This window comes from Lissotriton vulgaris, chromosome 8, assembly GCF_964263255.1.
Source record: "Lissotriton vulgaris chromosome 8, aLisVul1.2, whole genome shotgun sequence".
Taxonomy (NCBI): Eukaryota; Metazoa; Chordata; class Amphibia; order Caudata; family Salamandridae; genus Lissotriton; species Lissotriton vulgaris.
Genome location: NC_141696.1, coordinates 627,884,046 through 627,905,166, shown reverse-complemented (window position 1 = coordinate 627,905,166; position 21,121 = coordinate 627,884,046). Strand labels below are relative to the sequence as shown.

At 48.2% G+C, this 21,121-nt stretch overlaps 1 protein-coding gene across 2 annotated transcripts in view; it reads right to left on the bottom strand.

The window, feature by feature from the left end:
• Positions 1-21,121, bottom strand: part of ZFX (zinc finger protein X-linked) — a 606,526-nt gene that overhangs the window by 347,941 nt on the left and 237,464 nt on the right. For both annotated transcript variants that reach the window (XM_086934509.1, XM_086934510.1), the window contains exon 4: positions 4,396-4,533. In XM_086934509.1, coding sequence (XP_086790635.1) covers positions 4,396-4,533 — 138 coding nt within the window. The remainder of the gene's footprint in view (positions 1-4,395; positions 4,534-21,121) is intronic.

Below are 21,121 nucleotides of genomic sequence, written 5' to 3'. Positions count from 1 at the left end.
CATGTGTCTCCTGCTGAGACATGATAACCTGTACTAGAGATTGGGCAGATGTCCTGACCAGCTATTCAACAATAAATCTGTACCTATTGAGTTAGGGGATCCTGATGGGAATGGACTCCCCGAAAACGAGAGACTGTACAGTCACTCTGAATAGACAGTTGCCTTTTTCAGGAACCCTGCTTTTGACCCCATTGATCCTCCAGACACGGTTGGAGAGGCACATGTATAATCAGGCATTCACATTTATGAATCTACACAAAGTCATGGGCCTCAGCAGAGTTGAGACCTGCCTTGCCTTAGGATTGTTAATCAGTTGTTAATGCTTCATTTGTAGAGCCCAACTATGTTACTCTGTGAACAAGTTTGACTTTGTCTTCTGTAAAGTGTATTGAAAGCTCCACATGTCAAAAAGTTGCAAAGGTGTCTGAAAGCTTTTTCACTTTACGAAGGTTCCTGGCATTGATTAACCAATAGTCTAGCTAGAGTATATAGAAATTCCCCCTTTCCTTAAATGTACCACAATAACCATTATACATTTCAGGAAACTTCTGAGAGCAGATTTTAACATGAAGGGAAGGACCCATTGGTAATGAGCTAATCTGCTATAAATTTAAAGAACTTTCAGCTTTTGTTGTAGATGTGAAAATGGGAATGAGCATCCTCCTAGTGCACAACATACATCCAATGTCATTTTCGAGAAACATTCTGATGAATTGTCAGCATGTGAAATGTTTCTTTCTTGAAGAATTTCCTCGGTTATCTATTCTAAGACTTGAATGAAATCATTGCTTGTGGTCTCTGCATCAAAAATAAAAAATAAACATTTAGTAGATGGTTTCCCCTTTTGCAACGGAGGGACGCACTTTATGTTTTTTTTGTAAGTAATGTTTGAGTCTCTTTTCTTAGAAGCTGAAGTCAAACCTTTGGGGCCTCCTTTGTGTAATTGAAATGGAAGGTGCCTTGAAAAACAGAGTATAACCATTTTGTTCACTATTCAGCACCAAATAACTCCAGTTACACTTTACCTTTCTTCAGGATGAATCACAATACTTTTCCCTACTGGAACGGAACTCAGAGGTTGGGAAAGAGGAGGGAAGTCATTGTGGGATTTGCCAAGACTTCATCCCCAACTCTGGTTAATGATCTTGAGGCAGCATGGTCCATACTGTTGCTATTGCTGAAGATGTTGATAGTGACGGTGCAGCTGCCAAAATGGGTTTTAACCCTCTGAGGTTGATATGGATGAAAATACTTCTCCGTATGCTTGTACTGAGCTGTGGAGAATGTTTACCTCTGTGGTCCCACTACTTTCAGTGTTTCTGCCTTGGACTTATTTTCCTACAACTCATCTGTATGAAGTCCGAAAAGCAGCAAGTCTGAAGTGAAGATGCAGTATCTTTATTTGCGCATCGTGTTTTAAGGAAGCTAGCCCCAACCAAGTGATTCTTTGGAGGGTTAGCACGTAACCACAGTCGGATGCAGCCAAATCTGCAATGCCAGGGAGGCACTTATCAACTTGCCAGACAGCAAAAGACCTTTGCTAACTAACTCAATGTAGTTTTGGGTCTACCTTTAAGGTCTGATCCACAGCAAACAAGAGCATCATTTACCAGAGGGATCTGACAAACAAGTTTCTTACCTTCTGTAACACCCTTTCTGACGGATACTCGATTTAACCTCCAATTCCTCACCTTGCGAATGCCCCCCAGAAGTCAGATTGGAGCCACTGACTTTTCTCAGCATTACGCTTCGCCCCTGTACAATGACGACAGTTTCTTTCTAGGCTCTGTCCGCGACTTTGACCAGGTGCTTGCTTACTGACTTATCAGGCATGACAGTGTGCAGATCTCTAAAGTGGGATTGTTTTATGTGTCCTTACAAAAGGTCTGCGTAGGAACATATGGACCAGCCCTAAGGAAACACATTGCATCTCCTACGCCGACAATACCCAAATGATCTTCTCCTTCACCAACAAACCGCGAAGAACAATTTCCACAACAGGCTAAAGGCTGTCGCCACCTGGATTAAGGACAGCGACAGCTGCCTCAAGCTGAACCCAGAGAAGACCGGAGTCCTCATCCTGGGCTCCACACCCTCCGCCTGGGATAACCAGCTCGAGCTGCCAGGCCACGTCCTCCCTGGACCTGAACCAAGCATCCTGGAACCAGTTTCGGGGTATCACTCCTCATCAGCCAGGATAGCTTGAATCCAGGGACACAGCGAGTAAGGGACCCACATCTCAGCATACCCTTAACCACTTAGGAGGAACATAGCAAACACAATAAGATGATGGACAGAGTGCTGAAACTTTTCAAACACTCACCCCCAGTCATGAGATCTGGGTTCTATTCATGTCCGAATGAGGAGGGACCGGCAGTGCCAAAGATTGTGGCGAGCAGGACTTCAGACGAAAATGCGTTGGGCTTACTTTCAATAACATAATGGGTTATCTCTCCAGCGTCATCAGTGCTGGCATCGACGTGTGGAAGTCCAGCAAAGATCATGTGCGTCAAATATTGATTTAAACATATATTAGTTCAAAATTATTAGTATATGCATACAAGTGGCTCATGGATGTACTAGAATGAAACGGTCACTGTAATTATCTTATTGGTACATTAGATATTGATGAGAGAGATGTTCTGTAATAGCGGATTACATGTGGGTTTTATACATGGATTTTGGGAGTGTAAGCACGAGTGGAGTCTGAATGTGTTATGTGTTTCTGATTTGACAAGTGGGGTGGAGATGTGTCTTTATAGATTTTTTATGATTAAATCATGGGTTTCTACAATTGTTTACATATGCAAATTACTAAATAGTACTTAGATATTTCCAATGTATTAAGTTGTTGGCTGACTAATTTTGTTACGACTCTTTATGTAGTGCTTTCTTGTTGTAGGTGGGTTTCTACATTTTTTCTGTCTTAATTTTTCCCACTCCAATATTTGTTACCCTGGTGGACCCCTCCTTTACAGTTGAGAAACCCCTCACTTCCACAGTTCAAAATAATCACTATTTTACATTTCTTTACCTAACTCCAGAACGCATGTTTAAATTTGACCATTCAACCCTGCTGGAGGATATGCTGCAATAAAAACAGGGAACACTTGTGTACATGCTCTGTGACTGAAGTCATATCGGCACTTACTGATAGAAAAAAAAATCAAAAGACACCTCTATCAGATGCTACAAACCAAAGCTCTGACCTTAACCCCATTGACAAAGGGATAAGAAATGTTATGAAGACAAACTAGTGTATAATCGATACTAGAGAAACGACTCTTTAGCTTAATTAAAAAACATTTGAGGCTCCAAACTTTCATATATGGTGCAGCTAAAGAAGAACAATGAAATACAGTAAAGCACTGATAAATATCGGTAAAGAAACTAGTGGTATGTCCTGCTCTATCTCAAATTGGGAATTCCTAAGGGTGGTAATAGGGGGAGAGAGAAGTGGCAGGTTTACTTTAACAGTACCGTGAATCAGAATAATATTAAAATCCCCATTCAATGATAATATTCCTTCCTCTATGGAATATGAGGGTAGGCTGGAAGACAATTTCAGACGACCATAATGTTAACTTAATAATAGGCAATCTGAGGAGAGGTTTCAGAATTATGGAAATGTAATTTCTGAACTATGGCATATCTAGACTTAAACTTGACTAACTCCAAACTAGGATGTGAACTTTAATGAGCTAGGTTATTTTAGTGGCCTCAGATTCATCCCATCCTTTAGTTCATTTTCTCCTTCCTTTTTTCCTGTTTTATTTTTTAGACACACTAGGCAACTAGTTAATGACATTTAGCACTTTTCAAAGACTAGATCAACTATTCTACAACGGTCAACGTATGGTGAGAAATACTTGTTATGCCACATCTTTTTTAGGAGTGGACTATTCATAAAGAAAACAGTAAGTCAGCAGTGATACACTACACAATCGTATAATCATTAAAGAGGGAAAGTGTGTGCTTTATTTTAGGTCCCACAAATAGGTATATGTAGATATTTTAGAGTTTAAAGCTCAAAAATCTAATTCAAATTTTAAAAGAATTAAATAACATTAAAAATTAAATACCAACTGGAAAAATGGCCCAAGTGCTATATGCTGTTGACAGTACAGTAGACACAATAGAATATGAACAACAAGAAAGAAGATAATATGAACATAACTCCAGGTTGTAATTTACTTTTTCTCATACAAAGCATTTGCTCAACAATGTGTATTGCTCAACTCAGCAGCATACACATATGAGGAATGTGCAGTTAATCATTTGATGGGAAAGAAAAAAAAGTGAGACACTGAAAGATTCAGCTACCCTTTGTTAGAAAGTAGTACTTTAATATTCTACTAAAGTGAGACCATCACAACAACCTGTTTCACTTCTCACCTATGTCTTCACCTGGATCAGCTTTGAATATGTAGACCTTGATGACTTCAGAACAATCGTCTATCTTTGAAGGATCATCCTCGGATTCCATTGTTATTTCAGCAGAACCATCATGATCAATTTTATCGGCATCATCCACTATACAAACAAATATAATATTCATCAAATCATAGGTTCAGAAGCAGTATCTAATTAATTACCACTTGAAAATATGCTTTCCTAAACATCATTCACTGTAAAAGCATTATAATGCCCAGTAGCCACTGCCATAAATACTCTCAAAAATAACCACTGTAAAGACATATACACACCCTGCCTAGTCCTATCCCAAGAAATTTTCCTATGTCCCCTATTCCTTCGTTTTACAAAAGCAGGCCTTAAGAATTCACTTTGACTAAGCTGAAATTGTGGAAATGGATGTTATTTTAAGAAAGGAGTAAAGAAGTTACAACAAGAGACAAGCTAGCAGTTAATCTTCCTTCATGAAGACTCTTCCATGCTAGATGCGTGTGGTGGTAGATTACAAAGCAGAACATGAGCAGCTAAAGTTGGGGCTTAAGTTACAAATGGTGTCCTTATCAAGAGTAATCCAATAATTCCATGTCAACATCAGTCCTGAATGTGAAGATCTTTTTTATTGTCCTACTTGCATTCAGGATTGGGGTGAAGAATATAACATAATTTATAACACAAGATGAATGTTCAGGTTAGAACTAGGAAACTGTGCCACATATTTTCATATAAACTAATGTGAATTTTCATTAAAGTCTCACGCAGTAGTGCAGGCGTTTATTAGATTACCCCACTGAAAGCATACAATTGATTGCAAAAAAATAAACACATCACATAGTGTACTTATGAAAGTTGGTTATTCAGTCTTTATTGAATCGAAAAGTGTATTTGACCAAATTGACAAACAAACATGTTACTTCCCATAAAGGAGTAGATTTGCAGCGTGTACACTTTCTTGATTTGTATGCTGTGCACTATTCCGTCGTCTAGGGGTTGGATCCGAAATGGCCTCTGTTTCCTCCTCTTTTTATTCCTTTTTAGGTCTCGCCTGTCGATGCGCATGCGCATCGAGCAAGCGAGACTATAGGGGCTCATCGACTCTTTATCTAACTTGCAAGGAATCGTGGCGATTCCTTGCAGTGCCCGTGACTTTTAAGGTCAATGCGCATGCGCATTAAGCTTATGCGCATGCGCATTGACCTTAAAAGTCACGGGCGCGTGCACGTCCGCGTTTGTTTACCCGCTCCGCCCCCTCCCGCCGTGTCGCATTTCTCCTCCCCGCACCTCTCCCCTCTCCGCCCCCTCCCCGCTCCGCCCCCTCCCCTTCCCTCCGTGTCGCATTTCTCCTCCCCCCTCCCCTCTCTTCCGTCCGTCCGTCCGTCTTGTTATTCAACCCCCAGTATAACCCCCTGTTAGAACATTTGACGACAGATTAGGGACAGATTCAGAACGGCATGGCACAGTGGTAAACAGAATACCCAGTAACACGTATTCATGCTCGGGCGGCACTTCCTCCATGTTCACCACCCAAACACATCCTGATGGGGCCCTTAACCAGAAGGCATCAACAATCTTTCCTTTCTGCTTCCAACGCCAATTGCACCTACAACGAATCCGGATCTTGCATAAGGTCCCCCCGCCCCTCCCCCTATGCTCTCCGCCCCTCCCCGCTCCGCCCCCTCCCCTTCCCTCCGTGTCGCATTTCTCCTCCCCCCTCCCCTCTCTTCCGTCCGTCCGTCTTGTTATTCAACCCCCAGTATAACCCCCTGTTAGAACATTTGACGACAGATTAGGGACAGATTCAGAACGGCATGGCACAGTGGTAAACAGAATACCCAGTAACACGTATTCATGCTCGGGCGGCACTTCCTCCATGTTCACCACCCAAACACATCCTGATGGGGCCCTTAACCAGAAGGCATCAACAATCTTTCCTTTCTGCTTCCAACGCCAATTGCACCTACAACGAATCCGGATCTTGCATAAGGTCCCCCCGCCCCTCCCCCTCTGCTCTCAATACCTCAATCCAGAGCGCCATTTAAGTCCGCCATAATAAGCCGTGCTGCGCTTACTGGGTCAAGGGAAAAAGCACAAAGATGCCTTGTTTGTTTCGCTCCGAGGGACAGGGAGCCGCCACAGAGACCAGAACCAGCGTCAGAGAAGGAAAGCCTTCCAGATCTTCAACCATGGTAGTCGATTCACCGATGCTGTACACACGTCCCTAACAACGTCATTTCAGGCGGACCCCATCATACATGACCGCACCAAAACAAAAGAGAAGGCAGCATTCGTTGTCCCGCTAAGCACCACCTTTTGTCCGTCCAGGCAGCCGCTCAATGCAAACACCTCCCAGTGCCATGTAAAGCCACCCCCAACAACACAAAGGAAAACCCGGATATACAAGCAGAATCCACTGTGCGACACTGGCCTGCCCGCCCATGTGACACATCAGCAGCCCAACATCAAACAAACGCCAGAACACGTCAGACAGCCCACAGATGATTAAACACAACTGATTTATCTGCACGTCATGCAAGGCCATCGCAACATAACGCCCTTCGGCCCACACACACATCTATCTAACCCCAGTGCTTAATTCGATTATAAAAATTGAAAGTGTAACTCCAAAAGTTTTTCTTAAGAGATCGCTGCTTAATACCAAGGCTGCTTACTCTGGATTCTACCTCACGCCTCTTCCTTCCACTCCTGTGACGATCTCAATCGTGCAGGGTTTGCCATTTTTGCTTTCTTTGTTTTCTGCATTTCTGACTCCTGCTCTGGGTCAAAGTCTGATGACAGAACCTCAACCCCTCACCCTCAATCCCTCACCCACACTCACCCTCACTCACCCTCACTCACCCTCACTCACCCTCACCCTCACTCACCCTCACTCACCCTCACCCTCAACCCCTCACTCACCCTCACCCCCTCACTCACCCTCACTCACCCTCAACCCCTCACCCTCACCCACCCTCAACCCCTCACCCACCCTCAACCCCTCACCCTCACTCACCCTCAACCCCTCACCCACCCTCACTCACCCTCAACCCCTCACTCACCCTCAACCCCTCACTCACCCTCACTCACCCTCAACCCCTCACTCACCCTCACTCACCCTCACTCACCCTCACTCACCCTCACTCACCCTCACCCTCAAACCCTCACTCACACTCACTCACCCTCACCCTCACCCACCCTCAACCCCTCACCCTCACCCACCCTCAACCCCTCACCCACCCTCAACCCCTCACCCTCACTCACCCTCAACCCCTCACTCACCCTCACTCACCCTCAACCCCTCACTCACCCTCACCCACCCTCAACCCCTCACCCACCCTCAACCCCTCACCCTCACTCACCCTCAACCCCTCACTCACCCTCAACCCCTCACTCACCCTCACTCACCCTCAACCCCTCACTCACCCTCACTCACCCTCAACCCCTCACTCACCCTCACTCACACTCACTCACACTCACCCTCAACCCCTCACCCTCACCCACCCTCAACCCCTCACCCACCCTCAACCCCTCACCCACCCTCAACCCCTCACCCACCCTCAACCCCTCACCCTCACTCACCCTCAACCCCTCACTCACCCTCAACCCCTCACTCACCCTCACTCACCCTCAACCCCTCACTCACCCTCACTCACCCTCAACCCCTCACTCACCCTCACTCACCCTCAACCCCTCACTCACCCTCACCCACCCTCAACTCCTCACCCACCCTCAACCCCTCACCCTCACTCACCCTCAACCCCTCACTCACCCTCAACCCCTCACTCACCCTCACTCACCCTCAACTCCTCACCCACCCTCAACCCCTCACCCTCACTCACCCTCAACCCCTCACTCACCCTCACTCACCCTCAACCCCTCACTCACCCTCACTCACCCTCAACCCCTCACTCACCCTCACCCTCACTCACCCTCACCCTCAACCCCTCACTCACCCTCACCCTCACTCACCCTCAACCCCTCACCCACCCTCAACCCCTCACCCACCCTCAACCCCTCACCCTCACTCACCCTCAACCCCTCACCCTCACTCACCCTCAACCCCTCACCCTCACTCACCCTCAACCCCTCACTCACCCTCACTCACCCTCAACCCCTCACTCACCCTCAACCCCTCACTCACCCTCACTCACCCTCACCCTCAACCCCTCACTCACCCTCAACCCCTCACCCTCACTCACCCTCAACCTCATGCTAAAGATTTACAAAAAAACCCATAAACAATTCTAAAAGTACTAACTCTAATGCTGCGAGACCTATTGCATTTCTAATGCTTGTTTGGTCTTGCAGACCTAGCGTTGCAGCGTGCATGCGCTGTTCGCTCTGCGAGGCATATTGTAGTAGAGGAGATTTTAGAAGGAGTTTAAGTCCCGCCCATCTTTTTGATTGGCTGGCGTCATCGTCTATGCTAAACGCTAGCTTTTGATTGTAAATGAGGCTTTTTAGTCCCTCCTTGTTACCACCCTGTCTCCTTCTAGGACGGCACATCTGGACTGAATTGTTTGCTTGCGGCGTTACATCCACGGCCTCCATAAGTCGGTGAGCACACGCGGTCCGCTGACTTTAGCGTCTGCGCTTGGTTTATTTACTTATTTTTTTAGAAAACTTAAGGCTACCAGGAGGAAGGTTGTTTTCAAGCTGAGGAATTGTATTCGTGCACTATGCATAGATTTAAAGGATGGTTTAATCAGTTATGTAAGTACCAAACTGAGGTCCCATCTGAGTGGTGATAGTCTTTTTTCTCCCTTCAGTTACCTTTTGACCACCATTGTTTGGAAAAAGCTTCCTCCTATCGCATCACTTTTATGTATATTACAATGCCTACCACTTGTACCTTCAGCTTGGTGTAGGGGAGCGCATCATGCAGTAGGTGCGCAAGGTATTTTAGGACTGTGGCATCCTCTGGTGCGATAAGTAGGTCACTTTGCTTTGCACACCTTTTTCTAAAACTGCTCCATGTTTTTAGGAGTAACACCTGTGTGCCTTCCTGCCTTTCAATACATCTACGGTTCATTAGGATAGTTAAATATGTCCACATTTGATGCCTCAGATGCCATGCTGCCAAACTGAGTCTTTGGTTCCGCATCGAACACTTTGCCCCTTGCATGGTTAGAATGTCCTGCTAGGTAGGCAGTGGCATCACATTTCCCTGCTTCAGCTTTATTAGGTCAGAGAACCACGTTTGTTAGGCCCACCGTGGTGCGAGGAGGATGAGTGTGATGGTTGCCAGATTATACTTTCTATTACCAGAGGGATCAAAGATCGATGAAACCAGTGGTTTAGGTACTTGGACACAAAATCTTGGCGTTTAGCATTTCCTTATGTTGCAAATAAATTAAAGTGTGAAGATCTGGTGTAGTATCTAAAGGTTTACTTCCCAGTCGTTAGACGTGGTGTTTTACCAGCTTAGTCTGTCTATTTCTATGTTTTCCACTCCCCGTAAGTGGATTGCTACTAGCATCAAATCCCTTTGTAACCTCATATCCCTATCACCTGTGCTACGGTGTATAGCCCATGTGACCTTGTCTACCCAGTCTATTGGGGTAAAACATTGTTGCAGTGTTGTCCGTTTGTGTCTGACCATCTTTCCTCCTCAGTTGTGATTGGAAGGCCTTGAGGGCAGGGAACACGGTTTTGAGATCAAGGATACTTCACGTGCCATTTTGAGGGCTCGTCTGTGGTTGGATGTTGGTTTTAAATTCTATACAACATTTGTGATGGGTAACATGGAGTATCAATTTGTTGCTAGTTATATTTGGTCATACTTTGAGAACTCCTCCGATTCTGCACCCTACTGATGTTGAGTGCTGCGGTGGGTGTCTCTGCTGCCCAGTCTATTGCCAATGTGTGGGTGTGCCGTGGATTGACTGCTGTGTAGTGAGGTATAGGGGAGGATGACGGCTGTGAGCCCCCTCATCTACTAATGCTCCTTCATGGAGTGAATGCTCCCCTGAATTGCAGTACTACGATTCCGGACCCAACCACTAGACCGCAGAATAATGCACAGCATAGTGAATCCAGAAAGATTCACGCTGCAAAACATTAAATTTTGCGACAGAAAAAGGCAAATTTCACGGCACATTTTGATAGTATTTTTATACTTTTTACATAGGGTAATACTATATGGGCAAAGACGTCACTTTATTGGTACAATTAAACAGCCAAATAGAGAAAAACAAGTTAAACAAGAAGCGCGTGCAAAAAGTGGACGCGAGTGGTGCGCGCGCGATGGGAAAAGTGACCGTAGGCTGAAAAAAGTGGACGCGAGTGGTGTGCGCACACGCGATGGGAAAAGTGAAAGTAGGCTGGCAAGTAGTGTGCGATGTGCATGCACCATGACGAGAGGAAAGCCATATGGCGCCTCTGCTCGTCATTGTGCGCGTAACCGCACACTCTAGGTCAGCCAGCTTTTGGTGGAACTTTTAAAAGCCCGTTTACTAAATGTCTCGCAGCGCATGCGCGGACTTAGGCGAGACCTAAAAAGGAGGAAAAGAGGCACGAAGCTGGGTACCACTACAACGGATTTTCCAACTCAGGAGGAGGGGTGAAAGAACTTTGGCCCAGAAAGACCGGCTGCTTTCTCACCTCAATATAGCAATAGGAGACCTTGTGCAGTCACGCTTGGAGACATTCCTTGGGACATTCAGGGAGGACTTCATCACATATGTTAAGAATGTATTAGAAGGCATGATGGAGAAGTTGTCACAAATAGAGTCTCAATTGGCTGAACTGGTGGACTCTAACTCTAGGGTTAAGGACAAAAATGTTATGTATAATGTGCCTAATAGGGTAAAAAAAATACCGAACACACACAAAAGGTGGCGTCCACGAGGGGGGAGTGTGATATAATACTCTATACCCTGAGCCATCAAAGCCCGACACAGTTATCTTAGGGAAAAACAAAGAAACTAGATAAGTGGTAACCCTTCCAACCTATCAGGGGTGCCACCTGCAATCAGAATACCCTCCCCGAGAGAGTCTAGCAAATCACACATGCATTGGGATGGTAATAGATGTAGGCTACATTTACCACCTGAGGCTACTCCTCTAGTAGCAGTGCTAACAGGGGTACCCCCTCTCAAGGATAACATAACTGAAACCACAGAAGAGCTCATACGCAAAATAAGATTCTGGTGTAAGAAATGGTTGGATGGGGGGATTAGAGCATCTTCACACATCATAATGGCCAGGCGGGTGAGATGGGTTGGTCGGGGTGTTAAATCAGAAGAGGGTGATTGTATGGTTATTAATTTTGACCTGATTTATATAGCTGGTTGGCTATTCCAAGAAGGTCGTAACCAAGGCTCGGGTGGTATTAAAGCACTCACTCTTGGTTATTTCTATCGCCTAGCAGTTGAGAACCAGGCGTTAGACTCCACAGCCCTGTTGAGACACTCCTCAGGGTAGTCAGTAATGGGACAGGTATCAGATTTAAGAACAGTGATGGTTGTCCCCTTTTCTCACACTCTCGTTTCCCACCTAAATGCCACTTAAACCCAATCGAACTAATCAGAGAGAGGGCAGTAGAAAATAGGTTTGAACTAACAAATAGATTCTTCCCTTTGAGTCAGCTAGATACTAACGACTGACTAACAAATTGCTCCTCTAAGCATGGACAGCATATGGTCAACCAGAGTATTTCTACTACTTGTACAATAATGGGGGAGGAATCTACAACAAATTAACACTCTAAGGCACTCATTTGGAATATAGGGGTTGTAAGAAACAAAACTCTGAGCCTCCACTGCCTTATGTAGCTGGCAGACCAAAGGGCGGTCTAACAACCATAATTTTCCTAAATGTCATTGCAAACTGGATTCTGGGTCCGGTAATTGTCTTGTGGTTCAGATTATGCCCATCAATGCACCTAAAGTACTTGTTGTTAATTTTTATAATTAATTTGAAAGAACCTCTGTTAATGAAGATTTATGTAATTTAAATCGCTTCCTAGAATAATACAGGGGAAAGAAAACTACACTTTGTTCGGTTATAATATTAGGTGATTTTAACATACATTTGTGTACAGAGAACTGCCATGTCGCTGATAACCTTGGCCCTGGTAATCATTCAGAGACACACTTTGAACATACACAACAAGTCAGGGTTTTAAAGGATATTCTAGTGGAATTTGGTCTGTCCTACTGTAACCCCACGAATGACTAGGCCAGTATCCCCTCCTTCAAAGGAAGGGGCGCACACTCCACAATTGATTACATCTTTATCAATACATCCTTCTTACCCCTGGTATCAGCCTATGCCGCCCAATGGTCACACTTTAGTGACCACAATCCTATACACCTCACATTAGCATGAGCATTAGGATCACCCCCAAAAAAGGGAGAATCGCTCCAGTGCCTAATATAAAGGCAAAGGATCAAGGCTGCAGACTCAAATGGTGTAAGGTAGTTCCGGACCTTTTTTTAAATGATATATCAGACACCGTTGGGAATGAGATAGACCTCTGCCCAGATGGTATGAGAATCGAGGCAGAAATTCTTACAGCTTATGACAGGATCTGCAAACAGGTGGCCAGAGCTCTTACATATCCCAACAGGGAATTTTAAAATAGTGGCGAGAGGTGGTTTGTTTACAATTGTACAGTTGCCCACCAAAGCAAAAACCCCAAGATAGAACTTTAATAGCTGCTCTTACGAAAATGTACAAGAAGACCACACGCACACGCAAAACAGAAATCAAAGTCGATGCCTGGAACGATCTACTGTCCATAGACGTTATCAAGAATAGTGGGGCAGTACAGTAGAAAGTAACATACCGGAAGAGCAGTGGTACAACCACTTAAAAATATATATGGTCGAGGCTTATAGTCTGGCTTTCACTGAAAAGGAAGTAGCCGTGGCTATTACCCAAATGACAAGCAACAAAGCTCCTGGACCGGATGGTGTTCCAGCTGGCCTTTTTAAGCTGAATGTGATATTATGGTAAAAAATACTATCACATGTTTTTAATATGGCATGTCGGTATAGGCTGCAGAGATCCTTGTCCAAGTCAATTATTGTTCCAGTTTTTAAAGAAGGTGTTAGAACTGGCTATTTCTGGTAGGCTAAGGCTGATGCCAAAGCCAGGCAGAAACCACAATTCTAGTCAGGGCAAGGAAGTCACACGCCAAGATAACCCCTGCTCACCCCCTTGGTAGCTTGGCACAAGCAGTAAGGCTAAACTCGGAGGCAATGTGTAAAGAATTTGCGCCAGCGCACAACAGCAACAACATACTAGGCACACCACAAAAGAGACTCCACACAAGGTTATTATAAAAATAACTTTTGTATTGTAAAAACACATCAGATAAAATCACACATATACATGGTGCCAACTGGCACGGGTAATATTCACATGGGATTATTTACAAGACAGGGCCACATGGGCCACTGTCAGATCAGACATAGTACTTCTAGAATAAAAATGGTAATCACAAAGATCACAACCAGTATCCACTGGTAACAGGAACCAGGACCTTACTAGGACCACCTGTACTAAAAAGGACAACCACCTAAGAATAAACACATTTAGGGGTATACCAGAACACATTACCCATGATGCATGAACCACATTCAGAGGAGTAATAAAGAGAAACACATGATGCCATAAAATACATTCAGAGGTGTTAAGAATAGAGCACATGATGCAAAAAAATACATTCAGGGGTGCAGCGCAAGAAAACACATGATGACTAAACATTCAGAGGTGCAGCGCATGGAAAGGAAGACACATGATGCCTAAAAACATTCAGAGGTGCCAAAACAACACAATAGCGCAAAACCACACAGTAGGCAATTACTATTAAAAACATAGGAATCACATTGCACATAACTTACATAAGCCACCACCTGTGGCAGTCCCTAGGCCAACTGGCCTTGAGGGGCAAGGATGCCCTGAGTCCAATGTCAGAACGCGCTGCCATGCAGCGCCAGTCACCAGTGAAGGCCTAAACGTGGCAGCTGCCCACAAAGTGCTGGGCAGCTGGAAATCATAAAAAGGGCCTAAACGGTGCAGCTGCCCACTAATTGCTGGACAGCTGTGGAATCATGAAAAAGAAACTGCGACCCAGGTCGCAGGTAGGAGAGGGCGGGCAACGACAATGTGCCCCGACGCACCCTCTCACTAGGAATGGCCAAACGCTGGAGCCAAACAGGCTCTTAAACACAATATGGCCCCTCTGAGCCACACAGGCTCTCTCACCAAACACTGTGGCCAAATGTTGGAGCCACACAGGCTCTGCAGACAATGTCCCCTCGAGCCCTCTCATGGCTCTGGACAACGTTGGGGCGACCCGCTGCCAACCGGGGCCGCCCTTAACTGCACCAAAGTAAAATATGCCACTACGAGCCTCTCGGGGCTTGTGAAACAAGATGAGGCCCCTTGAGCCTCTCTGGGCTCACAAACGTTGGGGCGACCCACTGCCAACCGGGGCCGCCCTGACTCTGCCTCCATTGGCACCGCCAGCAACATCACGGAGCCCCCCCCAGCCCTCTTAATTCACCAGGCTGTTCTCGGCGGGGGCTCCTCTTCACCCGGTCTGCCTCCCTGGGACCGGGTCACTTCACCGGCAACGGGCGGGGCTCTCTCTGCAGCGCGGGAGCCTCGCTGACACCACCAGCTGGCGGCCAGGATTCACGGCGGGGGGCGGGCACCCACCATGTGCCCCGCGCCCCCACCACACTGCTCCGCTCCTTCTTCTGCTCCTCCCGGGCTCCTCTTCTCCCGCAGGAGTCTCGCGGGGACGCTGCCTCACTACCTCGTCCCCCAGGCCCCCTCCTGGGACCCGGCGTTTCACTGCACCGGCTGGGCTCTCTCCTCACATGGGAGCCCTGCCACCGCCGCCATCTTCGCTTCTCCCTTCCTCCCCCGGGCTCCAGAGGCGGGCACTTCAGGCCGGCCGCGCTCGGATTGGCCGGCCGGCCAGTCACTTCCGGGTCGCCGCGGGCAGCGCGGCGACCCTCTCTAGACAGGCAGGCGGGCAGGCAAAGTTTCCCGAGGAGTGGGCTCCCTCGAGGAAAATAAAATTACGGCCATGAGTGAGGTGGGCACTCGCGATCAAAATAATAATTAAAATGCGGGCAAAATTGCAGGGTAGGCACCTGCCAATCCCCACGCAAAATGCGTGGCTGTAAAATGCTCGCAAAAAGCGCTCTCCAGCGCTAGGGACCCACAAAAGGTCCAGAGGTCACCACGAAGTGCTCCCTGCACCAAAGGCACAGAAAGTCCAGCAACTAAGTCCTCCAGGCGCTCTTTAGGCTATAATAAGCCATGGCAAAAGCAAAGTCTCCAGCAGCAAGGTCCCAGCACACAGGACAGGGCTTTCAGGGCAAAGCAAAGTCCCCCCATCAGCCCAGGCAAGGCAGAGGGGTCCCCCAGAAGTCCTCCAGGCATCCAGGGGCTGGGCAGCGCCCGTCCCTGGTAGATTCAAGTCAGAAACAAGAACATTTTGGAAGGGGACACAGCCCCTTCTTATACAGTGAAAAGTCTTTGAAGTCTTTGAAGTCTCAGTGTGAGAACCAGCTGGACTGGTTTAGAGGGAAGTCCCTTCAGTATCAGGGACAGAGGTGACAGTCGCCCAGCGGGAGGTGGAGCCAGCTTTGTAGTTAGGCAGGCACAGCCCTTCACTATCAGGTGCCATCTCCTCCCACTTCCCTGGCAGCAGATGCTGCCTTTCATCCATGGGCTGACTTCAGACAACCTCCTGGGCTCTCTAGCCCCTGTCATCCTCAAACCAGACAGTCAATCCACAAGCAGTCCCAGGCACTCTGGGCCAGGCTCACCAGCCAATCACACGCTAGACACAAATTACACAAATATGCCAACTTCCAAAAGTAGTACTTCTAGACTAGACACAGTCATGCCGCATATATCATTTTGCAGCATTCATTCTCACGAGTTCATACATACCAAACTCACCCCTGCACTCCCCACACATCAGGAACTACCATGGGCATACATATTCCCCATTCATTCCTATGGGAGGGCAGGTCACTCACCACTCATTCACAGAGAGCTCAAGCACTTTACACTGTACCACAGTGAAAAAGTGCGCAGAGGCCTAAAATCACCAACCCCAGGTTCCATAAACAGGCTAGGAAAAAGCAAAAAGTCTAGGGGTGAACATGCCCAACGGGCCGGGTCCAACACAACCCCCTTCCAGCCAAAACGCAGGGTAGACCAATCACTCCACTGATGGGCTTCCTTGCTTTGGGCGACAAAACACGGACACGGACCTGTACAGCAGGGACACCCTCCGGTTTTACGCCACTCTGAACCCACCTGGTTACCTCCAAACAATAACTCTCTGACACATTTAGGATACCACACTGGTACTCCCTAGTCATCCACAGCCAAGACCAGGCCATAGGCCATCCAAATCACAGGTCCTAACTAATCCACAGAGTGGGGGGTGGTCACCCCTGGCACACAATAGCTATCCTCCACTCTCTCTCTCAGTGTAGCTACAACTACCACTGATCCAACAACCTAGGGACCATACCCTCAGGCTGACCAGAGGTCACGGGCAAGAATGCCCCACCCTATCTCTACTTCTGGGTTTCCGCACCCTCACAGAAAAGCACTTCACCAGAACACAATTCTCCTACCAGATCAGGACCTCACTCCATCACTGGTCTACCACCTGGAAACTATTCCACTTCTGAGGTACAAAGCACACAGCACAGTCCCTCTTCAAGCAGGTGGGAGGACACAGCACACAGCAAAGCCCCCTTTCCTCTACCTTAGTGGAAACAACAAACTGCAGGTGAGCCCCAGAACACACAGCAAGGGTAGCCCCCTCAGTCTCTTCAGCTGATCCACTTTGGCGAAGATTCCTCTTGACCTAGAAGTTTCCTAATCTCCCAACCTAAGATCTAAACCCTCAGGTTACACCGGGGTCAGAAGTAAGGACACCGTCCCTCTGCACCCCCTTCCAGTTCCAGTATGTCTCAGGCTAGACAGAGCACACGCCAGCGGTGTATCAGCGACACACTGTCCTCCAGTACTCCCTATCACAGGGTAGTTCTCAGTATGTCCCAGGCTAGACAGAGCACACGCCAGCGGCGTATCAGTGACACACTTTCCTTCAGTACTCCTTCCAGGTCAGGCCACAACCCCAACCTGGCTTTCCCCCCTCCTCGGGGAACGACCTCCAGAGGCCCCACAAATGGTCAAGCACTCTAGACGGTCAAATGCTCAGGGAGCCAGGACTTCTGCACCCTCCACTTAGGAGCGGTACTGCCCAACACTAGGACTGCCGGAGTTCTGGTTACAGACACTCCCCGTCCTCTAGACACAGGAAGATCCTCCTCAAATGACCCATGTACAGCTTAGGCCCCTGACCTGGCGCTCCCTTAGGGAACCCTCCAGGCCCTGAGATAGGGTTTCAGGCCAACGTGGGACCCACCGTCCCACACTCACTCTGCCTCCACTGAGACAGGGCGTGAGCCACTACACCCCTACCATACTACTGGGACCTAGCTGGGTTACACATGAACCTCTTACCCTTCACAGGATTATCAGATACACAAGCCACTCCTTTTGGAACCACTCCCTAATGCCTCTGCAAGACATCTAGCACACCGCCAGACATCCACCTTCCTGTCCAGTTCCTCTGCAGGACCTCCTGCACACCACCAGAGGTACACCTCACGTGCAAACTCCTTAAAAAAAAAAATACCTCACACCAACTCCTCCAGTTCAACACGTCACTCATTCACACACAACCCCCCCCCCTCGGACTGGTAAGGCAGTTTCTACCACCCCTGATTCCTCAACCTGACCACACTTGACTCAGGTACCAAACTCTGGGAGCGGGGCAGGGAACAAATGTACTGGACACTATTAAGCTGCCACCACTGGATCCTACCACACTGGGGAATCCAGACACACACACTACACTCAGGGAACAACCACCCTCCTGAGCTAGTATTTTCTCCTCACACTCCCTCTCTTCCATCTACCCACACAGGGACAGGATTTGGGATTGGCCACTGGACCCAGCAAGGGATTCCTAACCTATGGGAACCTCCCCCTCTACTGGCGTCCTGCCCTGTCACTTTCTCTCATCTGCCACTAAACATAAAGCGCAGAAACACATTTGAAAATGACACTCTTGAGGAAAAAAATCAAAAACAATAATCCCAAACATGTGACTATCTGAAAAAAATTGCAGAGTTTTGTAATGTAGCCAGTTGTCGCTATGGCACTGCGCAAACAAAAGTCCAAATCCCACCGCTGCCACCAATGTTAGAACTGGCTATTTCTGGTAGGCTAAGGCTGACGCCAAAGCCAGGCAGAAACCACCATTCTAGTCAGGGCAAGGAAGTCACACGCCAAGATAAACCCTGCTCACCCCCTTGGTAGCTTGGCACAAGCAGTAAGGCTAAACTCGGAGGCAATGTGTAAAGTATTTGCGGCAGCGCACAACAGCAACAACATACTAGGCACACCACAAAAGAGAATCCACACAAGGTTATTATAAAAATAACTTTTGTATTGTAAAAACACATCAGATAAAATCACACATATACATGGTGCCAACTGGCACGGGTAATATTCACATGGGAATATTTACAAGACAGGGCCATATGGGCCACTGTCAGATCAGACATAGTACTTATAGAATAAAAATGGTAATCACAAAGATCACAACCAGTATCCACTGGTAGCAGCAACCTGGACCTTACTAGGACCACCTGTACTAAAAAGGACAACCACCTAAGAATAAACACATTTAGGGGTATACCAGAACACATTACCCATGATGCATGAACCACATTCAGAGGAGTAATAAAGAGAAACACATGATGCCATAAAATACATTCAGAGGTGTTAAGAATAGAGCACATGATGCAATAAAATACATTCAGGGGTGCAGCGCAAGAAGACACATGATGACTAAACATTCAGAGGTGCAGCGCATGGAAAGGAAGACACATGATGCCTAAAAACATTCAGAGGTGCCAAAACAACACAATAGCGCAAAACCACACAGTAGGCGATTACTATTAAAAACATAGGAATCACATTGCGCATAACTTACATAAGCCACCACCTGTGGCAGTCCCTAGGCCAACTGGCCTTGTGGGGCAAGGATGCCCTGAGTCCAATGTCAGAGCGCGCTGCCATGCAGCGCCAGTCACCAGTGAAGGCCTAAACGTGGCAGCTGCCCACAAAGTGCTGGGCAGCTGGGAATCATAAAAAGGGCCTAAACAGTGCAGCTGCCCACTAATTGCTAGACAGCTGTGGAATCATGAAAAAGAAACTGCGACAGGGTCCTCACTGACCCTTGGGTGCAACTGCACCCACTGTGGGAGCCACACAGGCTCTAAAACACTTTGCTCGCAGGTAGGAGAGGGCGGGCACCGACAATGTGCCCCGACGCCCCCTCTCACTAGGAATGGCCAAACGCTGGAGCCAAACAGGCTCCTAAACACAATATGGCCCCTCTGAGCCACACAGGCTCTCTCACCAAACAGTGTGGCCAAATGTTGGAGCCACACAGGCTCTGCAGACAATGTCCCCTCGAGCCCTCTCATGGCTCTGGACAACGTTGGGGCGACCCGCTGCCAACCGGGGCCGCCCTTAACTGCACCAAAGTAAAATATGCCACTACGAGCCTCTCGGGGCTCGTGAAACAAGATGAGGCCCCTTGAGCCTCTCTGGGCTCACAAACGTTGGGGCGACCCACTGCCAACCGGGGCCGCCCTGACTCTGCCTCCATTGGCACCGCCAGCAACATCACGGAGCCCCCCCAGCCCTCTTAACTCACCAGGCTGTTCTCGGCGGGGGCTCCTCTTCGCCCGGTCTCCCTCCCTGGGACCGGGTCACTTCACCGGCAACGGGCGGGGCTCTCTCTGCAGCGCGGGAGCCTCGCGGACACCACCAGCTGGCGGCCTGGATTCGCGGCGGGGGGCGGGCACCGACCATGTGCCCCGCGCCCCCATCACACTGCTCCGCTCCTTCTTCTGCTCCTCCCGGGCTCCTCTTCACCCGCAGGAGTCTCGCGGCGACGCTGCCTCACTTCCTCGTCCCCCAGGCCCCCTCCAGGGACCCGGCAATTCACTGCACCGCCAGGGCTCTCTCCTCACATGAGAGCCCTGCCACCGCCGCCATCTTCGCTTCTCCCTTCCTCCCCCGGGCTCCAGGGGCGGGCACTTCCGGCCGGCAAGGCTCGGATTGGCCGGCCGGCCAGTCACTTCCGGGTCGCCGCGGGCAGCGCGGAGGCCCTCTCTAGACAGGCAGGCAAAGTTTCCCGAGGAGTGGGCTCCCTCGAGGAAAATAAAATTACGGCCATGAGCGAGGTGGGCACTCGCGATCAAAATAATAATTAAAATGCTGGCAAAATTGCAGGGTAGGCACCTGCCAATCCCCACGCAAAATGCGTGGCGGTAAAATGCTCGCAAAAAGCGCTCTCCAGCGCTAGGGACCCACAAAAGGTCCAGAGGTCACCACGAAGTGCTCCCTGCACCAAAGGCACAGAAAGTCCAGCAACCAAGTCCTCCAGGCGCTCTTTAGGCTATAATAAGCCTTGGTAAAAGCAAAGTCTCCAGCAGCAAGGTTCCAGCACACAGGACAGGGCTTCCAGGGCAAAGCAAAGTCCCCCCATCAGCCCAAGCAAGGCAGAGGGGTCCCCCAGAAGTCCTCCAGGCATCCAGGGGCTGGGCAGCGCCCGCCCCTGGTAGATTCAAGTCAGAAA